The sequence below is a fragment of the Caretta caretta genome, chromosome 3 (genome assembly GCF_965140235.1).
Source record: "Caretta caretta isolate rCarCar2 chromosome 3, rCarCar1.hap1, whole genome shotgun sequence".
In the NCBI taxonomy this organism is placed as follows: Eukaryota; Metazoa; Chordata; order Testudines; family Cheloniidae; genus Caretta; species Caretta caretta.
In genome coordinates, this window is record NC_134208.1 from 199,361,035 (window position 1) to 199,378,980 (window position 17,946).

The window sequence follows — 17,946 nt, forward strand, 5'->3', positions numbered from 1 at the left end:
ATGCTAGTCACAAATGGCCAGTGCACTGGGGTTGCTGCCTTGTGGCATAAGATGTGGACAAAGATGAAAATAGGGTATTCTGGGTTGAGTTCCTCTCAATTTCTCCTGTTGAAGCTGTTCCACTTTGTATTAAATACAGCAGACCCTCACTAGAGCGCGCATCGCTATAGTGTGGATTCGCATATAGCGTGGTCGCGGTGATGGATACCAAATTTAAATATTTAAATTGGGATCCATGGTAACGCAGCCCCCGCTATAACGCGGTCCCCGCGTTAAAGCAGTACCGCGCATGGATCCCGAACCCTGCATTCTAGCGAGGGTCCCGTGTAGTTGAATAGCCATTGGGCCAAAAAAAGTGGGATGTGAGAAATCCAGGTTCAAATTCCTGCTCCCATAATTATTTATACAAAGTGAAACTGCTTCAACAGGAGAGATTGCTAGAGTCCCAGCCTGCAGCCTCGTGTTTAGGGTAGTCAGCTGCAAGGGGGAGACCTGGGTTCAAGTCCCTGCTCCAGAGTAGAGATTTAAACCTTGACCTCTCACATCTCAGGCAAGTGTCCTAGTTATTGGATATGTGGGGCAAATGGGAGCATCACCAATGGGTTTTTTTGCGAATGGTGCCTAAGTCCCCTAGAGAATATAGCCCAACAAATTTTATTTTGTCCAATAGTATTTGGCAAATATATGTAAAATTCACAAATAGTTTTGTCAACACAAAATTGCATTTTGGGGGGAATAAACTATTCATCTGACAAATTTCTCTCATCTCTAGTTACAATCTTATTTGTGGCTTAATATTCAGCAGAGCATCTTAAAATAAATAACTGTTGTATAACAGAAAACATTTTGGTTTTTATCCGTGTATTTTTCTTTATATGCAACTAAGGAAACAACTTTAGAGTCAGATTAGATATGGATTCATCTGACATTTAACGACTAAATACTCTTTGTATCAGTTAAGGATGCAATTTGGCATAACTTTTTGGTAAACAATGCACACAAATGTTGTAACTTTAACCCTGGTGTCTCCCAGCAGGAGCTAAAGCCCCTAAGATTTATTGCCTGTGGTGAAGTGTAAAACCTCATGGGTTTGTTTTATCGCTGTTCCTTTGTTCAGCTTTACCGAAGTGTTTGTGAACTAGGAAGTTGGTCTGAGAAATTCCTGACTGCATACTTTGCTTACCAGGATGGTAATATAGATTCATCTCTTATTCAATATGCATTATTAGCAGAAATGGGGTATGAAGTAGCTCAAAGTAATTCAGCTTTCATTTTGGAATCTGGTAAGAGAAGTTAAATTATTTTCTCTATACATTATATATGTATGTCCAAGTGCTGTTGTAAGCTATGCAAATTAAATTTTTCTTTTACAGAACAGGTTAAAATTCTCAGTAATGATCAGATGTATCCATTAGCACTTCTCCTGTGGAACAGAGCTGCAGCTCAAGGTATGGAACACCATGTTAAAAATAACTTGTAGTTAGCTGTCCACTCTTATAAGTATGATTTTGTTCAACTCTGTTCCTCAGATTGTACAGCCAAAAGAGAAATGAACACTCAGTCGCCCAAGAACATGGCATTACAAACATCAGATAATCAAGCTAACATCATTAAGGGATTTATTCTCACATATTTAACTCACAATTAAAAGGGTATCTGTACTACAGCCTTAGGCATGTTAAACACAATCTAACATTCGAGAAATTCTCACATTTCTAGGTTAAAACACTCAATTATTCATTTATCCTCCACTGATTCAATCCTCATTCATGAGTACTTTATCACAAAACTTCAACTTCAGACTTTAAAACTGCCTACGAAAAATGGTTTCTTTAGCTAAATGAACACCAAGAAAAACTTACACCTACTCACTAAGAAAAATTATAGGAAATTTAGAAGCATAAAGGTGTGTACAATATGCTGACTTGTTAAATGTGCACTATTTGTATGCTTTACTGCAATACAGCTTCAAGAATAATTTTGGTCTAGAAAACCTCCTTTATAGTTTGTAAGTATCTACTTGGGGAGAAGATTTCTGAGGCTACATCTACACTACAGCCTATGTTGTCATAGCTCCACCAGCATAGCCCCCTAGTGTAGACATCGCATATACTGACAGAAAGAGTTTTTCTGTCAGTGTAGAAACACCACCTCCCTGAATGACATTAGCTATACCAAGAGAAGCATTCTTCTGCATCTACACTGGGTGTTTTATTGGCATAGATATCACAGGTGTGTGTTTTTTTCACATCCCTGACCAACATAATTATGCTGGGGTAGACCAAGCCTGAAAATAGAGGGCTCTTTAATTTAGCAGACAAAGGCATAACAAGATCCAGTGGTTGCAAACTGAGACCAGGTGATTTCAGGCTAGCGATAAGAGGCAGATTTTTAACAGTGAAGGTAATTAACCACTGGAACAACTCATCTAAGGTTGTGGTGGATTCTGTCATTTGAAATCTTTAAATCAAAACTGGATGTCTTTTTATAAAATTCTGCAGCTCAGTCAGAATTTATGGGCTTGATGCAGAAACTAGTGGGTGTAAGTATCTGTTTTAGGCCAGGGTTGAGACTAGATGATCATAATGGTCTCTTTTGGCTTTAAAAATCTACGTAACTATGTCACTAGTCTTCTGCCTACCACAACTAGAGTCCCCAACATAGCATCCACATACAGTCTTTAGGTTGAAAGAACAGGGGGACTCGTGGCACCTTAGAGACTAACACATTTATTTGAGCATGAGCTTTCGTGAGCTACAGCTCACTTCATCGGATGCATTCAGTGGAAAATACAGTGGGGAGATTTATATACTTAATAGCTCACCTTAAGTGATCACTCTCGTTACAGTGTGTATGGTAACACGCATTGTTTCATGTTCTCTATGGATATAAATCTCCCTGCTGTATTTTCCACTGAATGCATCCGATGAAGTGAGCTGTAGCTCACGAAAGCTCATGCTCAAATAAATGTGTTAGTCTCTAAGGTGCCACAAGTCCTCCTTTTCTTTTTGCGGATACAGACTAACACGGCTGCTACTCTGAAAACAGTCTTTAGGTTAGTGTTTCCAAAACTCACACCCTTTTTGAAGTTTTCCTTCATTTTTAACTCAATAAAACAGACTTCTGTCTGATTTGTTCCCAAAATTCCTCCCTACATAGGAAGTTCACTATTTTCCTGCTTTCTGGAGAGAGACTCAGTTCCTCCTTATACTTGTAGCTTTCAGCTGATTGGACTCACCTGCTCTGGTCAATCAGCAGAAATACCTCTGCATCTCAGTGTAGGATCCTAGACCCTAATGCTCTGTCACACAGGATAACAGGAGAAACTAATTACACCGCCAATGACCCTCAAATGAAAAGATGCTTGCCACTAGTCACAGACATTCAGTGCAATAGAGTGTTGGGGGGAAAAGATCCCTCAACTGACAACGTGTGGCAGTGGCACATGGGAAGACAGCCGTTTTCTAGGTAGCCAAGACCCAAGCCATAAAAAGCTTTGTAACGAATGTCAACATTTTGAATATGTCCTGAAACCAACAAGAACCTAATGAAGCCTTCAAGAGATTTGTATAATATCTTTCAGGAGAAGCCCTCTGTACACCACATTTTAGTAATCCAATCTAGAGATCACAAAAGGTATGGATAACTGTGGTGAGGTCCATATCAAAAACAGTCCCGGGCTTTACCAGACACCAATGAAAAATGATGCCATGTGTGAATCCATGAAAGAACCCGCCATTTCAAGTGCTTTCACTTCAGTAATCTTCCACTTATTCATCTGCCACTTTGCCTGACTTCATGCAAGTTTCTACTAGTCCTCTCTCCCTCTTATTGTTTCTGGTGCCACCACTCTCAATCCTGGCCTCTCCCTCATGCGCAGCTTCTCATACTCCTTCCCTACTGGATCTATTCCTGATAACCTTATTTCCATCCCATGCCTTCTTTCTTCCCCCTTTACTGCTTTGAATCCAAATCTCCCGCTTTCTTGCCTCCAAATACACTATTTGCAAGCACCTGGGATATGCAAGCTATTCCTGCTGCTACATGTCCAGATCCCTCCTGGATCTACAGCACCAATATTTTTGTCTCCTTCACTTCAATGAAATTGGTCTTACCAAGATCACCAATGATCTCCCCTAGTCAAGTTTAAGGGCCTCTTTAGTCTCCTTTTCCTGGATTTTTCACCTTTTCAGTCATTCCTTCCTTCTCCTCCTCCCTCTCTCCCTTGGAGCCTTGGAACTCCAGACTTCTCTTCTTTCCTCCCCAACTACACCTCATTGTTTCTGTCAGTAGCTCATGCTTCCTTTTCCTGCTCTGTTGACATCCTTTGAGGAATGTACTTCTGTCTCCTTCATACCTTACTCCCAAGTGATGTCATCTGTTCTCATGGTTTCAAATGTCATCTGTACTCCAGTGATTCCCAGATCTCTCCCCCTTCCTGACAATACCTCCCCTAGTCTGTCTCACATCTTCAGCTGTATATCTGTAATCTCATCCTGCTTTATCTCTAAACAATGAAAAATTAAATTCCCCTAGTGTTTTGCACTAAAACATTTCCTCTTTCTCTTCTCCATTCCTGTCAAAATTTCCACTCGTTTCCCTGTCACCAAGGTGCTCAAACAGGGATCATATTTATTGTTTTTTCCCCTCCGCTCCCAGGCTATTGCTATATTGTCTGTTTTCCCTTCACATACAAATCTACCCTTTCTTCTCCATCCCCTGCCTTTGATATCATGCTGCTCATAACTTGTTGTCTTGCCCCCTTAATTTATCCAAAATATGGCTGTCACAGTCCTTACTTGCCACCATATTGCTTCCTTTTTTTCTCTTATCCCTCTCTTGTCTTTCACATCAAATTCAAGCTTTCACCTTCAAGGCTGTATATCAACTCTGCCCCACACACATTTCAATGTTAATGTCCTCCTACTTTCCTTTGTGCTCTCTGCATTCCAAGAGGCCCTCCTGTCAATCCCTTTCTTATTCTTCTCCCGCATTATCTTCACACCTTCTTCCATGCCATTCTTTACATGTGGGACTTCCTTCCTACTTCTGTACTCTCAACACCTTGGTTTTTTCCCAAATCCTTCCCACTTAGACTACTCTACAAATTATAATAATTTTATGATAACTGAAACCATAATGCTTCAGATTTACATTTTATTAATTTTTAATTATATTTGAGAAAAATACAATTTTATTAGAGGAGGAAAGTTTGCAAGAAGCACAGTTTAGACTAGATTTTTGTTGTGACTTTTCTTTTTAATATTCCACCAGGCAATGCATTTGCTAGAGTTAAAACTGGAGATTACCACTTCTACGGTTACGGAACCAAGAAGGATTATGTCACAGCAGCAATTCATTACAGCCTTGCAGTTGATCACCACATCGCTCAAGCCATGTTTAATCTGGCATATATGTATGAACATGGTTTAGGTATTCCAGAGGTAATGTGAACTGCATGTGGTGCAATCTGTGTGTAAAATTAACCTTAATAGATATAGTTGAAATGAAAAGCTATTATAGCTATAATATCCTAATGTAACATTCTGGTTGAGACACAATCTCCCATGTGAAGGAAAATTAGGTAAACAGAGTAGGCTATGACTAAGAGATACACATGAAATAATAGATGGTATGGTGAAGGCCAAGAGAGTTCTCTTTTACCTTGCCACATAAAAACAAGGATCAGAAATGAAAATAAAGTTAGTGCACTAAAGATGGAAATTCAGTTTTAAACAGTGCATGATCAATCTGTAAGATCTATGACCACTTGATATCAATGAGACTAGTTCTTCACCTGACGTGTCTCCAAATGCCGTGGGCCTGGTTCTCTGATTGGTTTCTCTGCTGATTGCCCCTTCTTCTGATGATTCTCATTCTTCCACTTCTTAGGGGGAAGTAATGGGGAAGTAAGCAAGGCTCCAGTGATCTGAGGTTGGATTAGTGGAACTAGAAGAGAGGTGGTTATGCTATACTCTACTGTAACTCTGAGTGATGCCAGGGGAAAAGAGAGAAGCTAGTATGGCTTCCTGCTTATGTGTAAGCTCCAGCAGCTGCACAAAGGGATAGAAGAACATATGGAGAAGGCAGGCAGGGGTTTCTTTCAGAGAGCCACCATCCATCCTTTCCCCCCACTCTCGTGCATCCGCCTACCCAGAGGTGGTGCCTCTATAATGGAAGCAGACCACTTCTAGTCTTAAAAATTATAGTAAGAAGGTCACCCTTTTAATCATCACCTCTGTTGCCTGTGTAGCTAATACAGCTATGGTAAAATGAGCAGGATTCTATTCACTCTTATACAGGAATTATTTACAAAGTTCCAAGCCGTTTCAGTCATTTAGACCCACTGAAGACAGTGGGGCTTCACTATTTGGACTACAGAACTTTTATTACTGGTAATAGTGACAAGAAGCAAAGATGGTAGCTTGAGTCATATCTCAGGCAAGTTTGAAGGACTGTCAGAAGAAGCATCTCTTCTTCTAAACTGGGCACATAACTAAGACAAACATGCAACCACATTATGCCATCATCAGTCACTTTTCAGCAAAGAGTCACACTCAGAAGCTTTTCCTACTGTTCCTGATTTTCTTTTCCTTCCAAGTAACTTCGCAAGCTTTGCGCCTCCTCCATCTATGAGTAGCAGTAAGCTGTTTCAGTATGGTATGGCTTATGAGCAAAGCTCAATCAAATTCACTTTAAATGTCTCTATACGCCTTCTGCCCTTAGTTTGCAGAAGTCATGCAGTCAACAGGCATATGTTGCCTTGACAAACTAGACCTCTAAGCCCTGAGGATGTCTGGGATCCACTGGAATATAGCCTGATATCTCTGTGGATTCTCAGACTCCACTGTATTGTCCACACCTTCTGTCCCCTTGTTGAGGATACAAATCCCACTCCCAAGAGCAGCATGTATAGTTACCACTAGAAGTTTTGGGGGTTGTTTTTAGCAGTTTTTCCCTCCTGGGGATTCCCCTATGGGAGGGAAGGATGAAGCCCTAGGAGGAAGAATGTAATCAAAGTGAGGCCCAAGAGTTAGGCAATGTGTCCCTGACTTAGCCACATATTTTTGTGACCTTGGGCAAGGTTTCAGAGCCAGATTTTTCGAGGTGTATGCATGCAATTATGTAACTAATTAATGCACAAAATTGCCACAATGGCATGAACAATTACAGAAATTGCATAAAGATGAGCTACGTATCTAATGAATATGAGTGCATGGGCAAATTTAAAGGTAAGTCTATTAGCTATCCTGTCATATGCAAATACTTCTGATGATTTGGCCCTTATTCTATTTGACTAACTTTATTAATATTTAATGGTTAATATTAGCAATATTAACATTAATAAATATTAATAATAATTATTTAAATCTCTTGTTAAGCAGAGTCATTGTTCACATTTATAATAATGCTTTTCAGCTAAGGAATTCAGAGTACTTTCGAAAGTATTGTTAGGAGAGGGCAAATAGTGAAAAGCATCACGAATATTTGGTTACATTTTTCAGTAAATCTGCTGCGGCCATGCTAATGCCCCTTTGCATTAAATACTTACTGCAAATATTTGAATAATTGAGTTTGACCAGCATGGATGCTTGTGGAAAGTGAATGAATGCCAAAGTCTTGAGATCAGCGTATTTGTCCCAAAATCAGCCAATTTGAGGAGATTAAAGTTGTTTTGCAGATATTCTATAAGCAGAAAATAAAAAACTAATTTGGTAAAAATAAGAGCAAAGCTGGTCATTCTTATACAGACAGAACAAGCTGAATTATTGTAGCCCATAAGGGGAGAGTGTCATCTTTAAGCCCTTATACTTCTTTACTTTTATGGATTGCTTTTCAATTACAGTTTGAATTTTAAGAAATAAAATTTATAAAAACAGATCATTATTAAATTAAACTTTGATCAGGGCTTAAAGGTTGATACAAGAAATCATAGGACTGGGAAGGGAACTCAAGAGGTCATCTAGTCCAGTCCCCTGCACTCATGGCAGGACTAAGTATTATCTAGACCATCCCTGACAGGTGTTTGTCTAACCTGCTCTTAAAAATCTCCAGTGATGGAGATTCCACAACCTCCCTAGACAATTTATTCCAGTGCTTAACCACTCTGACATTTAGGAAGTTTTCCCTAATGTCTAACCTAAATCTCCCTTGCTGCAATTTAAGCCCATTGCTTCTATCCTCAGAGGTTAAGAAGAACAATTTTTCTCTCTCCTTCTCCTAACCGCCTTTTATGTACTTGAAGACTGTTATCATGTCCCCTCTCAGTCTTCTCTTTTCCAGACTAAACAAACCCAGTTTTTTCAATCTTACCTCATCCGTCATGTTTTCTAGACCTTTAATCATTTTTGTTGCTCTTCTCTGGACTTTCTCCAATTTGTCCACATCTTTCCTGAAATGTGGCACCCAGAACTGGACACAATACTCCAGTTGAGGCCTAATCAGCGCAGAGTAGAGCGGAAGAGTTACTTCTCGAGTCTTGCTTACAACACTCCTGCTACTACATACAACAATGATGTTTGCTTTCTTTGCAACAGTGTTACACTGTTGACTCATATTTAGCTTGTGGTCCACTATGACCCCCAGATCCCTTTCTGCAGTACTCCTTCCTAGGCAGTCATTTCCCTTTTGTATGTGTGCAACTGATTGGTCCTTCCTAAGTGGCATACTTTGCATTTATCTTTATTGAATTTCATCCGATTTACTTCAGACCATTTCTCCAGTTTGTCCAGATAATTTTGAATTTAAATCTTATCCTTCAAAGCACTTGCAACTCCTCCCAGCTTGGTAGTGTCTGCAAACTTTATAAGTATAACTCTCTATGACATTAGCTAAATTGTTGATGAAGATATTGAACAGAACCGGACCCAAAACTGATCCTTGCAGGACCCCACTGATTATGCGCTTCTAGCATGATACTGAACCACTGATAACTACTCTCTGGGAATGGTTTTCCAACCAGTTTTTCAACACCTTTAGTAGTTCCATCTAGGTTGCATTTCCCTAGTTTGTTCAAGGTCATGTGAGACAGTATCAAAAGCTTTACTAAAGTCAACATATACCATGTTTACCGGTTCCCCCCATCCACAAGGCTTGTTAGCTTTCTTTGAAAGGGTATCAGGTTGGTTTGACATGATTTCTTCTTGACAAATCCATGCTGACTGTTACTTATCACCTTATTATCTTCTAGATGTTTGCAAATTGATTGCTTAACTATTTGCTCCATTATCTTTCCAGGTACAGAAGTTAAGATGACTAGTCTGTAATTCCTCAGGTTGTGCTTATTTCCCTTCTTATAGATTGGCACTATATTTGCCCTTTTCCAGTCTTCTGGAATCTCTCCCATCTTCCATGACTTTTCAAAGATAATCGCTAATGGCTCAGATATCTCCTCAGTCAGCTCCTTGAGTATTCTAGGATGCAATTCATCAGGCCCTGGTGACTTGAAGACATCTAATTTGTCTAAGTAATTTTTAACTTGTTCATTTTCCTATTTTAGCCTCTGATCCTATCTCACTTTTACTGGCATTTATTATGCTCGACGTCCAATCACCACCAACCTTCTTGGTGAAAACTGGAACAAAGAAGTCATTAAGCACCTCTGCCATTTCCACATTTAATGTTATTATTTTTACCCCCCATTGAGTAACAGGCCTACCCTGTCCTTGGTCTTCCTCTTGCTTGTGATGTATTTGTAGAAGGTTTTCTTGTTACCCTGTATGTCTCTAGCTAGTTTGATCTCTTTTGTGCCTTGGCCTTACTAATTTTGTCCCTACATACTTGTGTTATTTGTTTATATTCATCCTTTGTAATTTGACCTAGTTTCCACTTTTTGTAGGACTTTTCTTTGATTTTTAAATCATTGAAGAGCTCCTGGTTAAGCCAGGGTGGTCTGTTTCCATACTTCCTATCTTTCCTACTCAGTGGGATAGATTGCTCTTGTGCCCTTAATAATGTCTTTTTGAAAAACTGCCAATTGTTTTTCCTCTTCGACTTGCTTCCCCTGGGATCTTACCTACCAACTCCCTGAGTTTGATAAAGTCTGCCTTCTTGAAATCCATTGTATTTATTTTGCTGTTCTCCCTTCTACCATTCCTTAGAATCATAAACGCTACCATTTCATGATCACTTTCACCGAAATCTGCTGTTCAACTTTCCTTCTTGGTTTAGTTCCCTCTCTCTTCATCTATCTGTTTTTTCTGTTTCTTTGAAAAAATGGTGTAAGAAATTAAGTGGTATCACTTCTGCTTCTTTTCCCCCCAACCATGGGGGAAACTCTCCCCAATCCACTCTGCACCCCAACTAACCATGGTACATCTATATTCCATCTTTCTTTTATGTAGCTCTCCTTTTCATCCTGAGCCTCATTCTTCTTTGGATAGTATGTTCTGCTTCAGGTGTGTGCATGCCCCATGTGCCTCCGATTGGAGATGATCAGTAGCAGTGCCTGTTTGGCCCACCATGCTCTCCAGAAATCCTCTTGCCCTGTACTATGGTAAGATAAAGGTTCATTAGGCCTCTTCTGCCTCTCCCCCATCTCAAATATATTTCAGGTTTGTTTTGTTAGAGAGGTTCCTCCCCCCAAGTTATATCACTCTTAATGAAGGGAAGTGGGGAAAATGAAGATAGGTTTGTAAAATGTAAAATAAATAGGTTGGAAAGATAATAAGATTAATCTTAAGGAGTGATCAGCGCTGACCTTCCTAATATAGCTCCTTTATGACTCTGCTACATTTATTGCATACATCCAACAGGGGTTCTCAAATTTACACGAGAAACATTGCAGGATATGGAAAAGGAGCCTCTTGTGGTCACCTCCCTTCCCAACCTCAATTCCACACCTTGCTTGTGAAAACTGAAGTTCTTGGTTAGATTAAAAAGTAATGTAAAAGACAGACCAAAAGATGGACCAAAAATTCACTTCAATAAACTGTGTGGCGCTTCTTGGTTCTGTCTGCCCATGCTGTATCTGTACTGTCTATGCTCTACCTGGAAGGAGGACTTTGTTTGATACAAGTTCTTCTCTTATTACCTGTAACACCCACTACTTGAATCTCTGCAGATCACTTTCAGCTTAGAAAACAACCATGGTTAAGTGAATTTTCACCAAAGAAAATCCTGACAAAGACATGAAGCAGCTCTTGAGGCTGGAAAGAGTAGCTTGTTCTTTGGGTTTCTTCATTGGTCTGCAAAAAGAAAAGGAGGACTTGTGGCACCTTGGAGACTAACAAATGTATTTGAGCATAAGCTTTCGTGAGCTATAGCTCAGCACACGAAAGCTTATGCTCAAATAAATTTGTTAGTTTCTAAGGTGCCACAAGTCCTCCTTTTCTTTTTGCGGATACAGACTAACACGGCTGCTACTCTGAAACCTTTCATTGGTCTGGACATTCTGAAGAGTCTTTGACTAGGCTTCAGCAAACATGAAGCAGTAATTGTCTGACAACTTGCAGATGCCATTGTGATATAATAGCTCCATGGATCACACTTTGAGAACCATTATATTAGAGATAAAACCCGTTTCCTTTTCCAGCCTCTCCTAAGTGGAATCCAAACATACTAGTGTTCAAGTTTTGAAACCTTGGAGTGGTATTTAAGTTAGGCAAGATTAATTCAACTATCTTTAACTGAAATACTGCACGTTCAGTTAAGAATGGATAGTATTTTTGATCTTATGGGGAAAAAGGAGTGCTGGAATTGTAGAAGAAATCCTGTACTAGCAATATTTACAGCCTGATGTCTAAGATCAGAGTAAGTTTGAGATAAGCATCCAAATTGAATTTCTACTCATTACTAATAATTATTAAGTAGAAATTTGCAGACAACTATGCATTAAAAATAAACTAAACAGGAGAAACTAACCAAGAAGAGATGATGAGCAGCACGAGCAACCACACTTGACAAGCCTAGCTAGATCAATGCCTTTCGAAAGATTCTAGTACTTTACTAACTACATAAATATTTTACCAAAATGTGCCTTGCTGAGAAAGTAGCTGATGGGGCAAAGTTACTAATTGGTTCTATCACGACATGAATATGCTAGCTAAAATTGAGGGTATTAGACTAAGAAATTGTCCATTAAATTTATGGACTAATTTTTGTATACATCTAGTTATTAATTTTTGTCAGAAAACCAGGTAATTGAGTGGCTGTATTTCTAGCTTTAGATTTAAAGAATTACTGCTTAATTAGATAATTTAAAATGTCTGACTGCCTATTTTAAGTATACAGGATCAAATGCTGACTTCAACTTGACTTCCTACTGAATTCAGAAGACCATTTATACACACAAGACAAATGAACTGAGAGGTTGTGGGGGTTGAAAATGAGTTTGTAGAAAGTAGGCACACAAATTAAATGTAAACAAAATCCATTTTTATCTCATGCCAACATTTATACATGAATCTAAGGTTTATGCGTTTCAAGTACTATTATAGCTTAGTATATCCTTTATGATACACACAGTAAGCTACAAAAATACTTGACAAGCAGAAACCTAAAAGACAAACAGTAGAAATGCTTTGAAGATTAGCTAAAGCATCACAACATTCATTTAAGCAAATTCCACATGTTCTAAGTAAAAGAGACACACACGCTCTTTTTTTTTTAAAAGGATATACATTTGGCTAAAAGGTGGTATGACCTCGCAGCACAAACAAACCCAGATGCTTCCATTCCAGTGTTCTTGGCACGTATGAAGCTAGAAGTTAAGCTTCTATTCAGTGAGATGCAACTTTTCAAGGTAAGTATGATTTGGACATACTGACATGCTTTTATCAGGGCTAATTCCGATATTTTTCTTGTGAAATTGCTTTTTTACATTCTATTGTATACTTTTAGATTTGCTTATTGCACCTCTTCCAGATCCTGGGTATATTACATAATAAGTCCTGTTTCAGTAAAAATAGGCCCACCATAAGACTTGTCATACAAATTGCACGATCTATTCTCTCCCCATCCTCATACCGAAATTTCCATTTGTACAAATGCAGAACACCCTACAAAAGCAAAACCATAATTTTAGTTGTAAATTAAAGTGCATGTGACTTGAAGCCCCTCAAATCTGTAGTTTGACTTCAAGTCTGCCAAGTTTAGTGGCAATGTGGTGCCCTTATGGTGAAAAGCATCAGCTCATCAGGACCTGGGAGCACATTATGCTCATCTGAAGGGAGAGGAGTCCTTGCTTATTCTTAAGCAATCTCCTCCCAAAAACCCAGGAGTAGCATAGTGCTGATGAGATCCAGGGGACTAGTCCAGTCATCTTTTGCCAGGACACGGATTTAAGCTGTAATAAACCTTTCCACAATGGATTCCTTCACATCCCTCCATACCTTGATTAGCTATTAACTAGAAAACCCAGCTGCTTGTCCCTCCACTTCACACAGTGAAAGGAAGTACTTCTGCTCACCTATTCTGAAACAACTCCACCAAATCCTATCAGAATCTGAGGTTTGGGAATACAACCTATAATCCCAATTTCGCTAGGAATAGCATTGGTTCCTTCCTGCAATACTGGTAGTTTGAAGCTGTTCCTATACTGCCTCCCAATCTGTTGGGCATTTCCACACAGTAAGCAAGCTGGGTGCTGCCTTGGAGACATGCAGGACTTGTGCACCCCATTATAGATGCCCTATACACAAAGCAAAAAAACAGGTAAACTCAGAATGTCTGTTTTATAGAATTGTGGGTTCAAAAAAGAATTAGATAAGTTCATGGAGGATAAGTCCATTAATGGCTATTAGCCAAGATGATCTGGGATGCAACCCCATACTCTAGGTGTCCTAAGCCTCTAAGGGTATGTCTACACTGCAACTAGATACCCCCAACTGGCTGTGCCAGTCGACTCAGGCTCACAGGGCTTGGGCTAAGGGACTGTTTAACTGTGGTGTAGATGTTCTGGCTCAGGCTGCAGCCCGAGCTCTGGGATCCTTCCACCTCGCAGGGTTCTAGACCCTGAGCTCCAGCCCAAGCCTGGGCATTTACACTGCAATTAAACAGCCCTGCAGCCCAAGTCAGATGGCATGGACCAGCGGCAGCTTTTTAATTGCAGTGTAGATATATCCGAACTGCCAGAAGCTGGGAGCAGATGACAGGCGATGCATCATGCGTAAATTGCCCTGTTCTGTTCATTCCCTCTGAAGCACCTGGCATTGGCCACTCTTGGAAGACAGGATAGTGGGCTAGATGGACCATTGATCTGACCCAGTATGGCCATTACGTTCTTATTATAGGCTTTATTCTTCTGTGCTTACCATATTATACAACTTTCCCTGATTTAAGTTTACCAATCCTAGCATTGTCTAAAACCTCATTAAAAAGAGCATAATGCTTTCATTTTACACTTTTTAAAAATAGCTTCTATTTTGCATGTAAAAAAGTATTCTCTGTGTTACTGAGCTCTTCCTTTCTTTCCTAGCAGTTTACTTCAAGTTGGAAAATGTCAAAACTGGACACCGTGCTGCGACCACATTGGGATCTGTTTGCACTGGTAGTCATAGTTATTTTGCTTGTACTACTGATAAGAAATAGGTAGAACTGGGAAAATGTTAACGTGAAAATCTTTTGGTAGTTTCCTTTATATTCTAAATAAAAATTCTATTACTCATTTTTCTAACATCTCTTTCTAATACTTATGGAACAAAGTGAAAATACGTGTAGCTCTAGGGAAAGTTAGTAACATTACAGAAAATTAGGTTCTTAATTTAAAATGGATAATTTGCTTACAGAAACTAAAGCCTGTCAGTACAGCAAAATCTTTCATTTGCCCGCTGATGGACACATACACAGCAGATAACCAGCTATCCCAATTCTCAGGAGTATGCTGTGCAGAAAAAATCCCTTATTTCATAAGTTACTTAAATATTGTTTACCTGCTTATTTTAAAGAATTATAGTAAAAGATCAGCTCAGTGTGCCAACATACAAAAGGAAAGCAGAAAGAATTAACAAAAAGCTGCCAGTTGGAAGCTAGACAGCCCCAACAGGTTTTAATTACTCTGAATGGGTTCACATGTTCCATTTCAACAGACCAAATATGCCATTAATCCATTGTCAGTCACTGAAATAGTTTCTCTGCAGTTTGTTACCAGATTATTGCTCTAATTAAGTAGGCATGACATTCACTAGAGTTTCTACTAGCTAACAGAGAGCCTGGTCCTGCATTCATTGTTAGTGGCAACATATTCCTGGACACCAATGGTGGAAGATCAGACCTCTAGCATGACACTGAAGAAAATCATTTTTCTAGAGGAGAAGACTTCTGTATGTGTGATCATTTTGTATCTGTCCTGAACATACATCACTTGTTTTGTCAAGCCACCAGTTCCTTTTCTCTTGAGGCCTCAATAAACAAGCACGATATTTATCTCCTATTTAATGCTACTAGTAGCTCCTGATTTGTGATCTAACTTCTGTCAGTTCCTCTTTGTAACTTCTGCCCCTCTTAGGAGTAGTAGTTAATATGTGCAGGAAATAATAAAAGGCACATACTCATCCAATTAGTCACACTGATTTCAACTAAACCATGCCAGTGATTAAGTGCCCCTGAGGATGAATAAAGGATCCCCAATCTGGCTCCAAAGGACTTGTATCTTGGAAAAATAGAAGACAAAATGTTTGTTAAATGAGTGAGACCAATTTTAAAACTTTTACATTTTTTAAAATAACAGTGCACATATACACAAATGTAACAAGAAGATATTCCCAATATTAGCAAACACTCTAATATATTGGCAAGAACAGCAATATCAAAAATGAACTAACATAAAAGTGGAAGGTTTTTTTAATTAGACCATGAACTTGCACTGAACCAAGCAGTGCAGACAATACAATCAACAGGATTTTTGATTGTGTGCACAAGTTTCACTTACTTAACTGACCAGGGGAACAAGAATCTCTTTACAATATAGTGGTGAGAGCACATCTACAAAGAAAAACAAATTGGATGGCATTCAGAGAAACATCAAGTGATTAATGGCCTACAGACACTGATTTACTGCATGAGTTACAATTAGAAAAAAAATGCTTAAACATCAATAACCCCCAGAAGTTCTAAAATGACTAGTAATTTTGCATGCTGAGCTCAACATGCCTTAAGGGGCCTGGTTTTCAAAAACTGAGCACCTGCCCCATGGAAAAAAGCAGTTATTTTTAAAGATATCAAATTGGGCAGTCAAATTGAGGCCTCCTAGCAGTACTAGTCACTTGTGGAAAGTTGTCCTAACAAAGATTTTCAAACACATGAAATTCTTAAGCACTAAGGAAATTGTAAGGGTGTTAGAATTTAGGGTAAATGAACAAAGTTAAGAGAGGGAAAAGTCTAGACTATACATCAGAATTTTTATTTAGTCAGAGCCTTCTTGATTGTTGGACTGGTCAAAATATTCAATAGCATAAGAAAATGAACTGAATACCAAATAGATCTTTTCCTTCTCAAATGGAAAGGAAAGAAAAAGGGCAGAGAGCAAGGGGCATCCTGATAGATAGCAATGAATTGCAACTGGATTAACCAGTTCAAATTCAAGTGTACCCTAATTCTCTAATGACATGAAATGTACCTGATAAGTGTCATGCAAAGTGTCAAAGAAAAGCTCATGGTTCACTTATCACATAATGTAGGTGCAAGCAACTGATGGAAAGTTATGGACGTAAACTAAAATTATTGTTAAGATGCGTGTGTCAGCCAGACAGGAATTACCGCACTGTGAAAATGGAATGTGGTTTCCCCACCGAGGAGTTATTTCCAAAGTACTTTGAAAGACAATGACAGGTTTCAGAGTAACAGCCGTGTTAGTCTGTATTTGGAAAAAGAAAAGGAGTACTCGTGGCACCTTAGAGATGAACTATTTGAGCATAAGCTTTCGTGAGCTACAGCTCACTTCATCGGATGCATACTGTGGAAAATACAGAAGACGTTTTTATACACACAAACCATGAAAAAATGGGTGATTATCACTACAAAAGGTTTTCTCTCCCCCCACCCCACTCTCCTGCTGGTAATAGCTTATGTAAAGTGATCACTCTCCTTACAATGTGTATGATAATCAAGGTGGGCCATTTCCAGCACAAATCCAGGTTTTCTCAACCCCCACACCCCTCCCCAAAAACCCACTCTCCTGTTGGTAATAGCTTATCTAAAGTGATCACTCTCCTTACAATGTGTATGATAATCAAGGTGGGCCATTTCCAGCACAAATCCAGGGTTTAACAAGAACATCTGAGAAAGGGGGAGGGGGGGGGAAATCAAGGGGAAATAGGTTACCTTGCATAATGACTTAGCCACTCCCAGTCTCTATTCAAGCCTCAGTTAATTGTATCCAATTTGCAAATGAATTCCAATTCAGCAGTCTCTCGCTGGAGTCTGGATTTGAAGTTTTTCTGTTGTAATATCGCAACTTTCATGTCTGTAATCGCGTGACCAGAGAGATTGAAGTGTTCTCCGACTGGTTTATGAATGTTATAATTCTTGACATCTGATTTGTGTCCATTTATTCTTTTACGTAGAGACTGTCCAGTTTGACCAATGTACATGGCAGAGGGGCATTGCTGGCACATGATGGCATATATCACATTGGTGGATGTGCAGGTGAACGAGCCTCTGATAATGTGGCTGATGTGATTAGGCCCTGTGATGGTGTCCCCTGAATAGATATGTGGGCACGGTTGGCAACGGGCTTTGTTGCAAGGATAGGTTCCTGGGTTAGTGGTTCTATTGTGTGGTGTGTGGTTGCTGGTGAGTGTTCGCTTCAGGTTGCGGGGCTGTCTGTAGGCAAGGACTGGCCTGTCTCCCAAGATTTGTGAGAGTGTTGGGTCATCCTTCAAGATAGGTTGTAGATCCTTGTTAATCCATTGGAAGGGTTTTAGTTGGGGGCTGAAGGTGACGGCCTGTGGCGTTCTGTTATTTTCTTTGTTAGGCCTGTCCTGTAGTAGGTGACTTCTGGGAACTCTT

The 17,946-nt window shown here is 39.4% G+C and overlaps 1 protein-coding gene across 9 annotated transcripts in view; it reads left to right on the plus strand.

Moving 5' to 3' along the window:
* Window positions 1-14,616, plus strand: part of SEL1L2 (SEL1L2 adaptor subunit of SYVN1 ubiquitin ligase) — an 81,854-nt gene extending 67,238 nt beyond the window's left edge. For 7 of the 9 annotated variants that reach the window (XM_075127240.1, XM_075127232.1, XM_075127237.1 and 4 more), the window contains 5 exons: window positions 1,118-1,283; window positions 1,374-1,448; window positions 5,275-5,444; window positions 12,614-12,742; window positions 14,417-14,616. In XM_075127240.1, coding sequence (XP_074983341.1) covers window positions 1,118-1,283; window positions 1,374-1,448; window positions 5,275-5,444; window positions 12,614-12,742; window positions 14,417-14,533 — 657 coding nt within the window. In that variant the 3' untranslated portion in view covers window positions 14,534-14,616. The remainder of the gene's footprint in view (window positions 1-1,117; window positions 1,284-1,373; window positions 1,449-5,274; window positions 5,445-12,613; window positions 12,743-14,416) is intronic. The other 2 variants (XM_075127234.1, XM_048842604.2) reach the window with 1 other exon arrangement.
* Window positions 14,617-17,946: the final 3,330 nt, after the last annotated feature.